Here is a 17759-nt window from a genome sequence, read left to right as displayed (position 1 = left end):
CAACATTAACGGAGTATTTTGAGTCTCTTTCACACTGGTAAGAAAAAAACCGCGGTGGTATCGCCGGCGATACCCTCAGACCTCAGAGTGTTAAGCAACAAGCATGTTGCCAATAACCTGATAGTTTTTGAGCATATGAGCATAAAAAGGAATTTAGCTTAGCTACGTGAAGATAATCAGAGATGAATGGAGAGTGAAATATAACCAGTTGTGACGTGGATGTTTGATCTCTTTCTTGATATCCTGCTTCATGCGGGGGGGTGCAGATCTCATCTGAACATTGTTTTTGAGGCAGTCACATTTGTATAGCTTCAGCGAGTCCATGTCAATAATGCAGCGATGCAAGAAGCAACGCTAACTCAAGTCACTTAAAAATCAAGCATCTTACGATCAATGCGGTGAATTTGCGTGTTCAAGTTTACAAACTTAAATTAATCTGAGGTGAAATCCGTTGAGAACTAATTCCCAATTGTACAATTCCTAGTGAGATCATGCAGTTTTGCCTGCTGAATTCGCTGTTTAATTAGCTCCTGAGCAATGCGATAAGCTGCTGATATTAATGATGACCTTATATGGATTCTGTGATAGGCCTCATATTCCTATAGGTAGACGTGGATCAGCTGAGAGTCAGCTGATGCGAGCTTGACTGATATGTGACCTGCCAGAGCTACATGTAATGCTACGCTTGTTTTCCATGAGAAGATCTACCAGCTTCAGAGTCATTATTGAAAATTTTTGTAAATGTCCAACTTTTTGAAGAGTGCATTACCAATAATCAAGTGAAGCATCACACTCGACTAGCCAATCCCACTATGCATGTTAACATGCATCAGGCATATTCTGATTATGTAATTGCATGATTTCTTGCCCAGACATTTCTTAAAATACATCATCTCACTAGCTGAAATGTTAAGACTTCAGGGAAGACTCAGGGAAGATTCAGGGAAGATTCAGGGAAGGACGAGGATATGTTGACAAAATATTCACCTTGCAAAATATCATCGAGCAATGCATAGAGTGGCAAAGATGGATTTACATCAACTGTGTGGACATCAAGGCTTTTGACAGCATCCACAGGGACAATGGCTTATACTCCAAACACAGAGGATTCCACAACAGACAGTATTTTGTCTCAGTATCTATGCATAACAAGTAAGCTTGAAGATCAGCAAGAATAAAACCAAGGAGATGACAGTGAATACCCAGAAGGAATGGACCTTCCTACAACAAAGGAGTAGTAGTCATTCATATCTCTATGTTAGTCTGTGCTGAGACTGATCTAAATAGCAGCCACTTTTATCATGGTATGGCTCTATAGGGTTCCTATGGAGTTAGCTACTGAAGCAGTGCCTGAATAGGGAACAAAATGCTGCATAGCTGGCTATGCTTTGTTTTTGCTTTCCTCCTTCATTGAAATCTGAGTGATCATCCAATAAATTGGTGGGTTTTTTTTTTTTTCATTTAAATAATTCAACACATTTCTTAAAGAGGTTCTTCTTCTATATGCAGTGTACATTAGTTAGCAGCACACGCTGTTGTAAATCCTGCCCACTTGTTTGCATTGTCACACATGCTTCAGTGCTCTGAGAGTGTTTATAGTGCTGTGAGTTTAACACTTCATGACTGAGAGCAGAACAGAACACAATCTTCATCATCACACAAGACAAAAGAACAACAATGAACACAATCACCTTCTTCATCTGGACACTTTCACTGTTTATTCAAGGTTTGTGTTATACAGTTTTGACAATGATTATATATTCTTTTTTTTAAAAAGTCAAATATATATAATTTTCTTTTTTTTTTTTTTTCTTTCAGAGTGTAGAGGACAATACGCTATAACTCAGATTCCATCAATAACAGCAGCTCAACCAGGACAAGAAGTCAGAATAAACTGTAAAACCAGCAGTGCAGTGCATAATGGTGTTTATTTAGCCTGGTACTTACAGAAACCTGGAGAAGCTCCTAAACTCCTCATATATGCAGCTACAAGCCATTATCCTGGAACTCCATCTAGATTCAGTGGCAGTGGATCTGGCAGTGATTTCACTCTGACCATCAGTGGAGTCCAGACTGAAGATACAGGAGATTATTACTGTCAGAGTTTGCACTATCCAAACAGTCAATATGTGTTCACACAGTGATAAAGAGTAGTACAAAAACCTCGGTCAGTCAGACGTCACAGTGATGCACTGATACAGCTGAGAGATACTGCAGCTGCTCATACAACACAATCACACACAACACTGATCCGTGATGGAAGGGGTTTATAATAAAAAAACTCTAACTTAAACAGTTGTATTTTTTATTTTATTTTATATTATTATTATTACTAATTATTTATTTTTTGCAAAATTAACAGACTTCAAACTTTACTTATTTATTCAGAAGACTCTTTTTTTCCTCAAAGTGACTTGAAATGAGGATCTACATAAGCATTTGATCATCAATGAGTCAGAAATACTGCTCATGTCTCTGTGTCACAGTTATGTTCAGTTTGTTTTAGTTTTCATGTACATTCAGTTTTTCATTAGTCACATGTCTTCCTTTGTTCAGTTTTCCTGCCACGTTTTAGTTGTCATGGTAATTAATTTAATCATCACAGGTGTTCATGATTAGTTCCCTTGTTTACCATGTATTTAAGTTGCTGCCTTTGCACTCTTCATTTGTCTGGTATTGCTTGTGTTTAGTCACACTGTTACGTATGACAGAATACCAGAGCAAAAAATGAAAAGAAAAGCAAGGAACATTGCTTCTATTAATGTTGCCCCAATGAGGGTCAAACTATTTTTGGATGGAGGAACAGTTTTTGTTTTTCAGAGCGGCAGAGACTTGGAGCTGTATGTGGATGAATTCCTTAACATCTGCCATCAAGCCACCTATGATGATGTCTGTCTAATGGAGGGATTTCGGTGTGGTCTGGACGAATTTCTCTGCTTTGTCATGCCCCGCGGTGATCCCTGCTGTACCCTAGTGAGCTACATCAACTTTGCACTGTGGACGAATGGATCCGCGTTCACAGTGGGTGAAGCGGAGGATTCCAGTAGCCTCGTCCAGCCACACCCCATGGATGTCTCGCAAGCTGACCCAGAGCACAGCCCACCAACACTCATCACCATGGAGACAATGACGCCTGAGCTGCCTGTAGACAGAGAGCTTCCACCTGCTGCTAGCACGAAGCCTGTGACGCCAACCTTCCTCTCTCACATCTGCCATTTAGCACTGCCAGTCCTCCAGCCCTGCCTCAGCTGTCCTCCTGCAACTCCATCATCTTCCCCTGTGTTACCTGACAGTACGGTGAAGTCTCAGTGTCTGCACTCACCAGCATCGCCAGATCAAGTGGATCCTGTGAGCCTCCGCCCACTGATCCTCTCGTACCACCTCGGCCTGTCTACCTGTTGGCTTCACCCTGTCTCCTACTACCTCGGCTCCACCAGAGACTCTCAACCATGAAGCTGTACCAGGCTCCCTCGTCCCGTCAGCTCCCCCTTGGTCAGTTGCCATAGACTTGCGATCCTCCTGCTGAGCTTCGGCTCTCCACCCCACGACTGCTGTGGGATCCTCCTTCCCCCATTTTTAATAATAATCCCAGTCTCACGTGATATCATGTTGTTTCCTTGTCACATCTCGCGTATGTTTGGTTGTGAAAGGTAGTTTGCGTGCCAGACAGAGTTGTCGCGATTCTTCCTATTGTAAAGTCATGCAGTGTGAAACCTTCTGTCGCCGATCCATCATGCAGTGTGAACACAGCAGCGACTGAATGCTGGCCAAGATAGTCATGCAGTGTGAAAAGAACAGTGACCCGACTACTTTGAAAATCGTGCAGTCTGAACTCGGCTATAGTCACATGTCTTCCTTTATTCAGTTTTCCCACCACATTTTAGTTGTCATGGTAATTCATTTAATCATCACAGGTGTTCATTATTAGTTCCCTTGTTTACCATGTATTTATGTTGCTGCCTTTGCACTCTTCAGTTGTCTGGTATTGCTTGTGTTTAGTCACATTGTTACACTTTTGGATCGTCTTTGAGTCCTTTTACAGTTTTTCTCCATTGGTTTGGCACATTTCTTGAAACAGAAATTACACTCTCAAAACTCTAAGATCATTTGGCAAAACAGTCTTACAGTTCAGCATAACACTATAGCTCACTTGCAAAAGCTTATATCTCTCCCAAAACTGTTCACTCATGCTTCAAAACTAAATTACTTTCCCATATATAGAGTCAGTGCCACGGAAATGGCAAAGATCCTTCTCAATTGCTTTGACTCATTTCTTGAAACAGATGGACATTCTCAACACTCTTGGTGCTTTTGCCAAAATAACGTGGATGGTTCGGCACAACACAATGGTTCACCTGCAAAAGCTCATACCTCTCCCAAAAGAGTTCACTTATGTGTCAAAACTAAATTTACTTCTCATTTAAACAGTCAGTGCCCCCAAAATGCTTCATCCCTTTGGCATTGTGTAAGCACTGCAAGTCAAAATGTTTAGATGTTTTGTCACTATGGCAGAGGACCAGTGAAATATCCCTCATGTCCACCTTTCAGTCTTAGCCCAGTCCTTCATTGACAATGGTTACTGTACTGTTTTTTGTCTAGCTAACAGAATACAATTGTGTATAAAACTGAAAGAAAAAAAAAAAAAAAAAAAAAAAAAAAAAAATAGGATTTTAGGGTAAGAGTAACCTCCAAGGTTTGACATCACATATTGCACTCATATATACTGCCAAGGAAATTGTAACCATTATCATTCACACACATAAAGTACATCAGAGTAAAAAGAAAATGTATACAGCATAATTTACTGTTATATAAACACACAAACAAAAAACACTGAATATTATATGCAGCCTACAGTGCTGTAAATAAAGCTGGAGTTTCACAACTAACAGTTCTTCACTGGTCGCTTGTTTCCTTCCAATGCCATTATTCTCTACAATAGTGTAAAAAAAGAAAACATCAAATCAGTCATACAGAAGAGTCATACACTACATTACAGACAATTCTCCACAAGTTCAATATACTACTGGCCACTACTCCAGTGGTTCAAACCTGGGGTACATGTACCTCTATGCAGAGGTACTACAGGGGGTATTTGGCAGAAAAGGGAGGGGGAAAATCATCAATGACTAGACTTACTGAAATATTACAGTAAAACCCACAGTATTAGATAGATTTACATGGGAGGCACTAATTGCAGCTCTTTGACCATTTTTGTTATAATGATAATTGCATCATACAGTAAGCTGCAGTTTTTAGGCAAAATGTTGAAGTCAGATAAAGTCAGATAAATCAAATACTTTCATACCTGGATTACCTGGATACACAAATCAGGTAAAGTGGGTACTGAAGCCAAAAAAGTTTGGGAACCACTGCTTAATTGTAAAAAATGTTATAATGATGGACAACTAGTAACTGACTTACATGTTAGTCAAGTTCTAGTTTCACCTGACTGTCAGTTGCTGTAATAAATTCATCAAATGTTCCAAGGATTCACATATGCTATTTATACATATTGACAATTGAACAGACTATTGTGCATGTGATGACTTACACAATGAAATGACGATGACACGTTTTGGAGCGAACAACCATTAGACTGAGAATCAACAATCAGTTTCGATCAACAAAATCTATTCACTTGGAAATTGTGCTAAATGTAGGCTACCTGTACTTAATCATTTGCAAAGATGTACTGAGACATTGAGACATGTACTTAGACATTTGCAATTTGATGAAATGAATGAGAAAATCAGTTCTGTTGTGAACAATTGCCAATTGGTTTGGAGGTTTGTCCATGTTGTTTTGAGAATGTAATTTCTGTTTCAAGAAATGAGCCAAACCAATGGAGAAAAACTGTAAATAAACCTTGTTTGATTTTTGTGTTCATCTTCATCTTCATTGGAACAACCCATGACACTGTGTTTGAATGTAATAATATAAATGAGATGATTAAGTACACAGACCACTATTTTTAATCTGGTTATTCTCAGACATTTCATTTCCCAACATCTGAAACCAGGGCCTCATCACCCTAATTCATATAAGTGGAAAAAAAAGAGACCTCAATAACTACATTAGTCTAGGAAAACTTTTCACCCCAGTTTCCACGTTATTTTGTAACACAGAAGTAAGCTATTTTATGTGAAAGTGTGAGACTGCTGATTCATTAGCACCTATAGGTAAATAACTAAAGAATAATAATAATAATAATAATAAAGTTCAGTAAATGGTAAAACTTTGCTCTACAAACCAATGTGTTTAATTACTACAATACATAAAAAAAAAAAAAAGGTAATAAATACCAGTTTGCAATATCAAGCAGCATAACAAGCAAACTGTTTTGAACAGCTGAAAATAACTGGAAGTGAATGAAAAACTACAAATTCAATTTACAAATGGCTGTGCTCTCTTACGCTATAAATAAGGTGGATAAACATCATCAGCATACATCTATTACTTTTTGTTTGTTTTATTTGTTTCACTTTTTTAAATACTTTTTACTTCAACAATAATCTGCCATTTCTTTAAAATAAGACCAAACTTAAGACTTAAGCTTAAAACTTTAATGACAGTTCCCTTTCAGATGTCATGTCGGAACGTACCGACAAATTGGGACCTCGCCTGAGAGCCCTGATTTGCATGGCATGCTGCGCCCCGCAGCACGGGTATAAAGGTAGAAGCAACATACATTCAGCTTTTCGCTTTGGAGCCGAGCGGTTCAACTGTTCTGCTCTGTTTATCACTACAAGAGTGTTATACGAGTGTCTGCGAGTGCTCTCCAGGAAGAAGACTCTACTTCCGGTGCTGCAGCGGTGGTCGTAATCTTCCAGAGCATATTTCCTGCTGTTTAATACAGCCTTAAAAGAGCTTTTAAGCACACAGCAGGCTGCACTATTCCTTGCTAGTTGCGCAGCGGCAATTTCCCCTGTGCGCTTCAGCACATAAAAGAGCTTTAATTCCCCTAAAAGAGCAAAACACAGGTGTAATGCTGTGTCTTTCTAAAGATGTATTCCAGTCATATGTTTCTGGATGCAGTCTTTTCCTAGCAGTGGATGACAGTCACGATTGTTGTCTCACGTGTCTGGGCGTCAAGCATGCTGAGGCTGCTTTCATGGATGAGTCATCTACCCACTGCCAGAAGATGACCATCACTGTGTTGTGGTCGAGACTCCAATACTTTAAAAGAGGTGGCATCCCCTTACCTATGGCCCTAGATCATCTTCTGGGCTTCAGAAAAGGGCTACTTTGGTGAATAGCCAGGGTGACTTGAGGATCACTGTGGGGCATAACATTCCGAGTCTATCTCTGTGGGCCCCCCACTCCTCTTGCACACCGCAAGCTGTGGAGCTTCTGGTGGAACGTGCTGGTCCTTCTTATGGAATGCCAGCTGTCTCATTCAGGGCTCCTCCGGACGATCATATGTTGATTGTGGCATTGGAGGGTGAGCTGTAGTCCTCTGGGGATGAAGACTTGGCTGCGTTACCTCCTTCGGGGAGAGTAGCGTTGCCAGAGCCTGACCCAGAGCTGATGGCTAGGCTTTCCTGAGCTGCCGAGAGGGTTGGGCTTGAGTGGAGACATCCACCATGTCCCGAACTCTTGAGGTATCTCGATGATTGGTATCTCGGGGTGGCCTGGGCTGGTTGCGATGCAATTTTTTCCAAAGAGCACTGCCACCTAAAGGGGTAACCCACGTCTCCCATCCAAGGCCTATAAGTTCTCTTACGTTCTTGCTGCAAAGGCTTGCCGCAGGTCAGGCTGCCTCCGCCAAGCTTGCACCCCATTACCCAAAGATGGAGTGGATAGCTCTTTGGGAGATGGTGACCACACCACTCCATCCCCCAGAGGAGAATCTTTTGTTTTCTTTTCTTTTTGTTCTGCCGAAGGGCCAGCGGTACCCAAATTTAAAAAAAAAAAAGATTAGTTTCCTCTATCGCTAGGTCCAAGAGGGCGCAGATGACTTTGTGTCATGCTATGCCTGGCCATACTCATCCCCCTCTTCTATCGCCAGTGGGCAGCAGGACCTGGTTCAAGAACGCTATGCCTTCTCCCACGCCCCCGTCCAACCGTGGAGCTCCACTGCGCTGCCCCACTGTTTGTACGTCTGTGGTTCCTCTAGTTTCACTTGTACAGTCTCTGGGGGCGTGGCTAGTGCTCCCCAGCCCGTCTCACTGGCTTATTCGGACCATCAGACTCGGCTACCTGATTCAGTTCTCCAGATCTCTGGAACCTCCACGTGTGGTCTCTTGATGGGACTTGGAGGTCCTAGGTGATCTACCCCAGGCTGTGGTAGACACCATCACTGCTGTGCTTTCCTTCCTCCAGGAAGGATTGGAGTGAAGGCTGTAAATGGTAAATATCTGGGAAAGCACAACCTGATCGCCAGGTTCCTGAGGGGCACGAGGACACTAAATCCTCCTCGCCCTAACCCCATACCCACTTGGGATCTTTCTTTGGTGCTTACTGCATTGCAGAGAGCCCCATTCGAACCGCTGCAGTCTGCAGAGCTGAAAATTCTGTCTTAACTGCACTGACTTCCATCAAGAGGGTAGGGGACCTACAAGCATCAATGAATAATGCTTGGAATTTGGGCCAGATAACTCTCACATTATCCTGAAACCCCGGCCCGGATATGTGCCCAAGGTTCCCACCATGCCTTTCAGGGATCAGGTGGTGAACCTGCAAGTGCTGCCTTCGGAGGAGGCAGACCTAGCCCTACCTTTGCTCTGTCCCATTCGTGCTTTGTGCCACACACACAAAAATAAACTCATAAAGTCATGTTATCTTTGCAAGCACAGACTGTTATTTAGTTTAACCCTCTGGAGTCTGAGGCTGATTTGGGGCCTGGAGAAGTTTTGACATGCCCTGACATTTGTGCTTTTTTCAGTTGTTCATAAACATATTAATGGAATAAGTGTCATTACACTGTATTCAGCACAAACTAGGCTACCATAATAAGTGAGGAACATGTATGTACATGTTTGTGTTTTTGAAGGAATAACGTTTATGCGTGGTTATTGAAAAAACAAAAAACTTAAGTCACTGAAATAAGGCCAAAAAATAATATTATATATGTGTTCATAAGACTTCTGGGTATTGGAGATTGTAGACTAGAGTTTTTGCTTCAAAATTATGTAAAAATTATCCTTCCTACTCCTTCATATAAAACAATAGAGAGATTTAAATTTTCTAAAACATCTTTGGTCAAGAAACACAGTATGCGTGGAGGCGTGAATCATCATGAATAATGGGTGATTCTCACCTGAGAAGACAAAAGAATCGCATAAAGAGCTCTAATGACCTGCATAAATAATGAGCTCTTTCAGTCAGGTAGACTGTGAAAAAACCCTCTGTGATCATGTCTCAAAGCTCATCATGGTGTAAATCAAACATACAGAAAAAACAGCAATACTGTGAAATATTATTACAATTTAAAATAATGGTATTCTATTATATACTTTAAAATATAATGTATTTCTGTGATGCAAAGTGTCTGAACAATTATGTTACCTCTGTGGCATTTCGTATATGCTTTTAGCTTAAAAGCATGCACATTTGGAGAAATATTGATGGATTCTCATATGTTTGTCAATTTTCTATACAGAGGAGTAATATTTATTCAGGATTTATTGTCATCACTGTGAGTGCTGGATACTGTGTTTTCAATTCATACTTGCAGCCGGAGGGCGCTCTGTGCACCTTTAGTCCACAAATGCCTGCTAAAGAAGAATAGGCAATCCAGGAACTAACCGAACTAACAGAGGCCAGAGATCGCTAACTATGGCTATTCAAAACACTTTTCAAGACAATAAATACACGATTGAGATGATGTATGCATGTATTGACTGATTTTGCGTCTGAATAGCGCTCCTCCGTGGGTGTGGCCGCATTAGCGGATAATGAGCTGAATCACGGACTTCTGACACGGCTCTCTTTTCATACAGATTACATAAACAGAGAATATTTGTTTTCAATTTGACTTACACGATTTAAAACCTGACATTTCAATGTTTTTTAGACATAAGTCTAATTTTTTTGTGATTAGTATTCACTAAGTTACAGTTCATTTTCTGAGAACTATCAGATTGGACTTCGTTCAGAGGGAGACGAGAGATCACGCATCATGTTAGTTTTCTTTATTTTACAAAAAGCACAACATTTTGTTTTTACTCTGAGTGTACACAAATAAAAGAAGATATTCCACAGATTAAAATGGTGTATAACTCTTAATTGTATGTGCAACATTGATGGAGTATTTTGAGTCTATTTCACACTGGTAAGAAAAAAACTGTGGTGGTATCGCTGGCGATATCTCAGACCTCAGAGTGTTAATCAGTCTTTCTTTTTTATTATATAATTAGCATCAAACAAATAATATAGTTCTTATTCACAGTGGTTATTAAATGAAAAGATTGAAAAATGATTGCACAGTCACCAAATAGTATGTAAATAGGCATTAAACAAAAGAAGAAGAAAGTAGTATGATGCACTTTTCCTTAGCGTTGATTTCCATGGTGACTTGTTGATTCCTCACTCTGTTGTCTTGTGTGTAACCCATGAACACACTCTGGGTTGGCTAAACTTACTCCTGGATGCATTTTTGGAACCAGCATACCTAGAGGAAGTAATTTTTGGGTAAATCAATCGAGAGTTCAGGCTATATTTGACGGTAAGATAACCTTGCTTTCTGGAATACCCCATTGTTTGTTACAGTAACAACCAAAGTTCCCTTTTATCAATTCCTTCATTTGTTTAGGTGTTTACTGAGTTTAATACGTACAATCATGTATGTGGCACGTATGTTTTAGCCCACCTAGTTGCTGGGGTTGGTTACATAACCAATCTCTGAATTAACTATTTATTTAGTTATCTTGCTCAAGCAACTGATTTCAAACAACAAACAACTGTACAAACAACTGATTTGCCCAACACTAAATAAAATAACAGTAACAGATGTTATCAAATAGTTGCCTACAGTAGCTGGCTATATCAAATCTAGTGTAAGAACCACCCTTCAGCCCAAAAACGGAATCCAACAGCGTGGGTGAAGGTATAATGTGTGTATGTCTTTTCAGCGCCCTTGTGAAGTTCACTTAATTTTTAAAATTTAGTTTCAGTTTTACTTTAGCTGCTTGTTTAATCTGACTCCAATTACAATTATTATTATTTCTAGATTGTATTTCTAATTATGGAATAATCATAATTATTGATGATGTATTAATTTAGGTATTTGATTATTCCGGGTGTCTCGTTGTCACAGAAACGGTCTCTGTGGCTCCCCCCGATCGCCACCTGAGGTGAGGTGAGGGTACCCCTCACCAGTTCAGTGATGCTGAACCCATGCAAGTTGGGACCACTCACCTGTCTCTGGAGGAGAGGGATCGACGGGTGCAGCAGCGCCTGTGTTTGTACTGCGGTCAGCCTGGTCATATGCAAGCTTCCTGTCCCACGCGACCTACCAGTCGAGGCGCCACTGCGGTGAGTTCAACTTTCACTTCACCCAATATAGTGATTGCGGCAGAGTTAATACACCAGGAACATGTAATATCAACCCAAGCCATGATAGATTCCGGGGCCGCAGGCAACTTTATGGATTTGAGCTTTGCACGCTCTCACAGCATTCCGCTAATCCCCTGCAATTCTTTGTTGTCAGTGGCGGCGCTAGATGGGCGCCCCCTGGGGACTGGACGGGTTCGTTACACCACTGATGACGTCTCACTTCAGATTGGATCTTTACATACGGAGTCAATTCGCTTCTTCCTCATCAAATCTCCACAACACCCTCTCATCCTTGGTTCACCCTGGCTCAGACAGCACAATCCTCAGATTTCCTGGGCAGACAATCAAATCACTCACTGGTCAGATTATTGTCATCAAACCTGTATCAAGTCTCCAAAGCGCTCTGTACCTCACGAAGCCACCTCACCCTGTGATCAGCTGCCTCCCGAATACCAAGATCTTGTGGAGGCTTTCAGTAAAACCTGTGCCGCTCAACTCCCTCCTCACCGTAGCAGTGACTGTGCTATCGACGCCCCCCAGGGGGCGCATATTCCCACTTTCACAGCCAGAGTCAGAGGTAATGAAAAAATACATAGAGGAGGAATTGGCCAAGGGCTTCATCCAGTCATCTACATCACCCGCTTCGGCAGGTTTCTTCTTCGTGAAGAAAAAAGATGGAGGTTTGAGACCCTGCATAGATTACCGAAGGCTTAACAACATCACTGTAAAGTTCCGCTACCCTCTGCCACTGGTACCCGCTGCCCTGGAGCAACTGCGCACTGCTCGCTTCTTCACTAAGCTCGATCTCCGCAGCGCCTATAATCTCATCCGTATAAGGGAGGGAGACGAGTGGAAGACCGCCTTCTCTACCACCACTGGGCACTATGAATATCGGGTTATGCCCTTCGGGCTGGTCAATAGTCCCTCCGTGTTTCAAGCCTTCATCAATGATGTCTTCCGTGACATGCTGAATAAATGGGTGATTGTTTACATAGACGATATTCTCATCTACTCAGATACCTACCAAGAGTACATCCAGCAGGTTCGATCAGTTCTCCAGAGACTCATTGACCATCAGCTCTATGCAAAATTAGAGAAGTGCGAGTTTCATCAGACAACCATGTCTTTCCTTGGATACATTATTAGCGCTGAGGGGGTCGCTATGGATGACGACAAGGTCCAGGCAATTCTGAGTTGGCCACTACCTACCACAGTGAAGGAATTACAACATTTTCTGGGTTTTGCTAACTTCTATAGACAGTTCATCCGTAATTTCAGTATCATAGCGGCAGTATCACCTCCATGTTATGAAAGGCAAGTACCAGGCTGGTTTGGTCTCACACATCCACTGAAGCTTTCCAGAAATTGAAGGAGCTCTTCACCACCGCTCCTATTCTGCACCACCCAGATCCAGAACGTGAGTTCATTGTTGAAGTTGACACCTCCAGCACTGGAATCGGAGCAGTGCTATCTCAGAGACACAGCAGTCCTCCCAAGTTATTTCCCTGTGCTTTTTATTCACGCAAACTCACACCTCCGGAACAGAATTATGATGTTGGGGATCGCGAGCTGTTGGCCATGAAGGCAGCTATGGAGCAATGGCGGCATTGGTTAGAGGGGAGCAAACATCCATTCACCGTCTTGACTGACCACCCCAACCTAGAATATCTGAGATCAGCCAAACGTCTCAATCATCGTCAGGCCAGGTGGGCACTATTCTTTACCCGGTTCCACTTCACAGTTACCTACCGAACACCAAAGCTGATGTCTCTCATGTCAATTCGAGGCCAGTATTACACCACCTTCCAACCCATCATACCTACCAGTCTCATTCTTGCACCCATTCAGTGGGATATTATGTCAGAAATCACAGAGGCACACCAAGACGAACCACCGCCAGCTGACTGTCCCGCAAGTCTCACCTATGTACCTACCTCTCTCCGCCAACGGGTGATTCAAGAGATACATACCTCACCAAGCGCAGAACATCCGGGTATTGCAGCTACCACTCACCTGGTAACCAATCAATTCTGGTGGCCATCTCTTCAATCAGACATCATTGCATACATTCAGAACTGCACCACCTGCCAAACCACAAAATTATCCCGACACTCACCTGCAGGTCTCCTACAGCCTCTGCCCATTCTGCAATGTCCCTGGTCCCACATCGCTGTAGATTTCATCACGGACTTACCTACCTCCCAAGGACATATCACCATACTCACCGTCGTAGATCGCTTCTCCAAGGCCTGCCGCTTCATACCGCTACCCAAACTACCCACTGCTCTGGAAACTGCTGAACATCTGTGCAATTATGTCTTCCGCTTCTATGGCTTGCCCAGGGTTTTCGTCTCTGAGCGAGGACCTCAATTTACATCTCGACTTTGGTCAACCTTCTTTCAGAGACTCAATGTGAATATCAGTCTTACCTCTGGCTACCATCCACAGTCCAACGGGCAAGCAGAGAGGCTTAACCAAGAACTCATTTGTTACTTATGATCATACTGTCATCAGAATCAGGCTGACTGGAGCTGATATCTTTTCTGGGCCGAATATGCACAGAACTCCCTGCACAAACCAGCGACTGGCATCTCACCATTCAAGTGTATACTCAGGTACCAGCCTCCTCTCTTCCCTTGGTCTGGGGAACCCACGGACTTACCCGCCGTGGATCAGTGGTTACGACGGAGCGAGGAGGTGTGGAATGAAGCCCATGTGCACCAGCAGAGAGCGGTAAGGCGCTCAAAGGAACAGGCCGACCGCAACCGCCGACCACCTCCGGATTACCGCCCTGGCCAGTGGGTATGGCTTTCTACCAGGGATCTCCGCCTCCGCTTACCCTGCAAAAAACTCAGTCCCAGGTACGTGGGTCCATTCAAAATCACACGACAAATCACACCAGTTTCTTACCGTCTAGCCTTACCTTCAGAATATCGTATCTCACCCACTTTCCATGTTTCTCTGCTCAAGCCCGCAGGTGGTCCGAGAGTAGGGGAGAACCTAGAGGGGACCGGTGATCAGAGACCCCCTCCTATCATCGTGGAAGGCGAGGAGGCCTATCAAGTTCACGAACTTCTGGATTCCAGACGCTGGGGCCAAGTATTACAATACTTGGTTGACTGGGAGGGGTTTGGCCCGGAGGAATGGTCCTGGGTCAGGATGACATTCTGGACCCAAGTCTCATCACAGAATTTCATAGGACCCATCCGGAGCATCCAGCCCCCCGTCCTCGTGGAAGACCCCTGCGTCGCCCGCCTCCTCGCTTCAGGAGCCGCTCGCAGGGAGGGGGCTCTGTTACAGAAACGGTCTCTGTGGCTCCCCCCGATCGCCACCTGAGGGCACCCTCACCTGAGTACTGATCATTCCATGGACTACATTTCCCATACCACGTACCTTGGCTGATTACTCACACACCTGATCCATATCTCCCCCAGACTATAAATGACTCTCATTCCCCATCATGCTTCGCAAAGTCTTGTTCTTCCTAGCTGACATTTCTGAGCGTTTATTCCCTGTTTGCTGATATTCTGTGTATGACCTTGGACTGCCTTGTTACCCAGTTGCCGCCTGCCTTGTGATATATCTGCCTGTCTTCTGATTACCCCTGTCTTGTCTGCTGCCTGTCCTGATCCACTGCCTGGTACTGTTACTGATTCTGCCTTGCCTACTACACTGCTGTTGCTGGTATCTGACCCTTGCCTGTACGACCACGATATTGCAATAAAGCTGCATATGGATCTCACCGAGTCTGCCATCTCGTTACACCCGTACTCTCAATTATTCGTTCATTATGGACTCGGTATTGCACAGGAAGTCCATCTTGTTCTTGTATTTATAACAAGACATGATTATATTGTAAGATAATTAGGTTACACTGCAGTATGTCTCTGTTCCTAGAGTAAGCATGACTGCTGGACACAAATGCCGCCTAGTAATATATATGTATGCATTTGTTTGTGTGAGTTTTCTGGTTGATCAACATGCTTTGTCCACAGTAAGTGTGATACAGCCAAATACATTTTTTTTTTTTCTTGTAAATAAATCATACAAACATAAATTTAAACATATTCCAGACAAATCACCAAAATCAAACAGTTGATTCATTGTTTGAATGCTTTTATTTGGTAACTATCCCATTAGAGTAACTGGTTTGATTTGGTTGTCCTATTCCTCAATCAACAACAACTATTATTAAACAAGTTAGTACAAGAAGTTAGACAAAATCACATAAGAGATATGAAATAAAGAAATTTTCACAGAAAGCTAGCAATAATGTGGCTAAATGTGTAGTGACCATTTTTAATCCAGAAGAAAGTCAGGACTCTCAGCAGAGAAACAAGTGATATAATAAGAGAACTACACAGACTTGGAGCCATGTAGATAAGTAATAGATTTTTAAAATATGCATAAACAATACATCACACAACTGAATTAGATGAGACTTAAAAAATCATTGGTTCCTTTAAGAAAACATCAGGGGACCGATGGAGATGGAAGCACTGTCATGGAATTTCACAGACCTGCGCTCTCTCCTGTGATGTTTAGAGTCACAGTGCTGAAAGAGATTGAAACGAGATATGTAAGAGAAAACCAAGGAACTATATATATGCAAGTTGTTTAAAATTCATCAATGCCTTGGAACGTCTTTCAACCAATAATTTTATTCTAGCTTCACGCATTCTTTTTTAAATCAGTATTTCAATGTATAAAGTTTCATTAAAAAAAGCTAAATTTTGAACAAAAAGCTGAGAAAATCATGTTCATCAAAGACTACATCTGGATCAGAACAACAATCAAAATATAGATCTCGCAGATCATTGCACAGTCTTACACATTTTCATGGGCTCAAGATTTAATTCAATAACATTCAAAAGCTTTGATTAATTTGCTGATTAATGCTAGATGATTGCGTTACTTTGCATGTATGTGATCAATGTTTTTTCTTTCTTCTTTGCAGAAGATGCGTAATAGTGCTCTCTACCATATAACAGTGAAAACACAGATAGCCGGAAAATTACGTCAATTGCATGTAAGCGTTGTGTAATGAATAATGGAAAATATTGTCAAAGGTGGGGAAAGAGTTAAGTTGTTATGTGTTAAGTGTGTGTGTTAAAGTTCTACAAATAAATAAATAAATAAAAAGACGATCATTGGGTCCTGCAACCCCCATCAGACCCCAGAGAGTTAAATGTTTCATAGACTTGCTCAATATTATCTGTCTGAACTGCTGCACTATTATTCAGTATATAGTAGTATATCCAATATTTGGTGATAATATGGCATAACAAGAGATTTATAAGGTACTTTTTAGGCTAGTCATTTTTGACTGAGAACACCAAAGTTGTTGTAGGGTTTTCAATGCAGCACAAGGTTTAAACTTAGGTTACTATTTCAAAATGTGGATAACATTCTGCTCTTATCTTCTCTTCAGGGGATTTTTGAGAGGTCTGTAAAGATACAGAGCCTAAAAATGATCCAAGCCATGTTCTTCATATGAAGTATGAGCTGATGCCCTCGTGCAGGATATATAGGGTACTTTAACTTTAAGTTGAATAGGTATAAATTCTCTCTAATTCCACAGTCAATTGAACAATAAACAAACACATCAAGGGAGAATATTGCGGATTTGTCATTAGATGTGAATTTTGTAAGTGCACACTACTGGACAGGGTGGGAATTACAGTTACACGTTACCAGTGTAATCTGTCAAAATGACTGGTGGCCTTCAGATTTGTCTGTCACAGCAAAAAACAAAAAACAAAAAACAAACAAAAAAAAAAACTATACTAAAACATTTTCAATGACGGAAACTATCCTGTTAATGTGATCTTTGGGTGTAGGTACAGTGCAGTGTAATTTCAGAATTGTGCAATGACTGATGGTGGACTGTTGTGTGTTGACCTGCTCTCTAGACAAATTTCTACTAAGGAAGACTATAAAAGATAAATCTAGAAGGACCATGTATGCATGTCGGTTCTTAACTACAACAACAACAACAACAACAACAACAAACCTACTCTAACCATGTTGAAATGATCAGAAACATTTAACTAGTTTTGAGAGGGATAGTAAACTCACAGTTGAGCAGTGATTTCCTGACAGAAGGCAAAGGTGAACAGCACAGTGCAGGTAAACCTTAGTGGAGTTTGCAGTGAAGACAAACATCCTGAAGGAGAAACGGCTGGATGTGGAGACTCCATTCTGCAGCAGCTCAACTGTGTCGTCATTTGGACTAGGACACCTGAGAATATCAGTAATGA

The 17759-nt window shown here is 41.9% G+C and overlaps 1 protein-coding gene and 1 gene segment (V, D, J or C); one reads left to right on the top strand and one right to left on the bottom strand.

Annotated features, from left to right (window-relative positions):
- The first annotated feature begins 964 nt into the window (after positions 1-964).
- On the top strand, positions 965-2234 carry LOC125247302. The segment is given in 2 exon segments: positions 965-1726; positions 1819-2234. Coding segments are annotated over 2 exon segments (375 nt in total).
- A 13384-nt stretch (positions 2235-15618) lies between these two features.
- LOC125247949 (deleted in malignant brain tumors 1 protein-like) overlaps positions 15619-17759 on the bottom strand; it is a 50399-nt gene continuing 48258 nt past the window's right edge. The window contains exons 11-12 of the mRNA XM_048159499.1: positions 17578-17740; positions 15619-16054 (exon numbers count right to left, since the gene is read on the bottom strand). Of these exons, the coding sequence (XP_048015456.1) occupies positions 15962-16054; positions 17578-17740 (256 nt within the window). The 3' untranslated portion in view covers positions 15619-15961. The remainder of the gene's footprint in view (positions 16055-17577; positions 17741-17759) is intronic.

The sequence above is a fragment of the Megalobrama amblycephala genome, linkage group LG15 (genome assembly GCF_018812025.1).
Source record: "Megalobrama amblycephala isolate DHTTF-2021 linkage group LG15, ASM1881202v1, whole genome shotgun sequence".
NCBI lineage: Eukaryota > Metazoa > Chordata > Actinopteri > Cypriniformes > Xenocyprididae > Megalobrama > Megalobrama amblycephala.
Note: the sequence above shows the minus strand (reverse complement) of the source record. Positions and strands in the feature narration are given on the sequence as shown.